The sequence below is a fragment of the Eurypyga helias genome, unplaced genomic scaffold (genome assembly GCF_000690775.1).
Source record: "Eurypyga helias isolate BGI_N326 unplaced genomic scaffold, ASM69077v1 scaffold37331, whole genome shotgun sequence".
In the NCBI taxonomy this organism is placed as follows: domain Eukaryota; kingdom Metazoa; phylum Chordata; class Aves; order Eurypygiformes; family Eurypygidae; genus Eurypyga; species Eurypyga helias.
In genome coordinates, this window is record NW_010230826.1 from 613 (window position 1) to 1,665 (window position 1,053).

Sequence of the window (1,053 nt, forward strand, 5' to 3'; positions counted from 1 at the left end):
AGGGGGAAGGCCAGCCCGCCGCTCCTGACCGGCGTGCGCGTCGGGGCACATCGCAAAGGGGAACTGCAGGCACGTGACTGCTGCTGCCGCCTTACATCCCCCTCCTGCCCGTGCTCTGGCCCTGCGAGTGCTGCCTGGCTGCTCCGCTCAGGAAGAGCTGCTCGTGCCCCAAGACACGGGGCCGGCACGGGATGAGGAGATCAGTCAGACTTGGTCAAGCCCTGACCTGCTTGCGGACTGGAGGTGCCTAGTGTGACCTGTAACTCCCAAGAGACCTGTCCCAGTCAGCCCCAGCCCGCCCTCGGGTGCTCACCTTGCATTCTTGCTAACACGTATTCAAATCCCTTAGTGCTCTTGGTCACGTTGCTTTTGAACCTGGCCAGACCAAACTCCTGCAATGGAAGAGTTAGTCAAAGTGGAAGCCCAGCTCCCTGGTCATGCACAGTCCCTGGGGTTTTTCCCAGCTTGACCAGTCCCAGACATCCGGGGGGTTTTGCCCACCAGCGGTGATGGTTCTGGCTGCCCCCAGAGCTCGCGAGGGGAACAGTGGGAAACCAGCACAGGGCAGGGGTAGAGCAGGGGGGAAGCTGTCGCTTTAAGGCCTCTCTGAAGAAGTGAGGGATGGGACACACAGATGTAGGACAGATGCTGCTCAAACAGTCCGAAGCACTCACCTGGACGGCCCGCGAGACACCAAACAGGCTAGAAGATACCCAGGCTTCCCGCTTGACCTCAGTCCAGTTGCTGTTCTCCGGGTTCACCTGGTACACGCAGCGCTCCTCCACCACCTGCGAGAGGCACGACCTGGCCGTGGGCACCGCCCGGTGCCTGCCCACCCGCTGGCCGCGTGCCTGCACCTACCATGAGACGCGCGTGGTTGATGTTCCAGGTGAAGGTGGTCATGGTTCGGTTCTTGGGGTCCACGATAGAGTCCTCCAGGATGTAGACGGAGTGGGCGACGTTGGCCGGGAAGAAGCGCTCTGCCCAGCGGGGCATCCGGTTGGTCTTGGTCAGGAGCCGCCGGGAGAGCAGCTTGTGGTCCGCCGTCACCTC

At 62.4% G+C, this 1,053-nt stretch overlaps 1 protein-coding gene across 1 annotated transcript in view; it reads right to left on the reverse strand.

Annotated features, from left to right (window-relative positions):
* PRELID1 (PRELI domain containing 1) overlaps positions 1 to 1,047 on the reverse strand; it is a 1,385-nt gene extending 338 nt beyond the window's left edge. The window contains exons 1-3 of the mRNA XM_010160874.1: positions 862 to 1,047; positions 675 to 788; positions 314 to 392 (exon numbers count right to left, since the gene is read on the reverse strand). Of these exons, the coding sequence (XP_010159176.1) occupies positions 314 to 392; positions 675 to 788; positions 862 to 996 (328 nt within the window). The 5' untranslated portion in view covers positions 997 to 1,047. The remainder of the gene's footprint in view (positions 1 to 313; positions 393 to 674; positions 789 to 861) is intronic.
* Between the last annotated feature and the right edge of the window lie 6 nt (positions 1,048 to 1,053).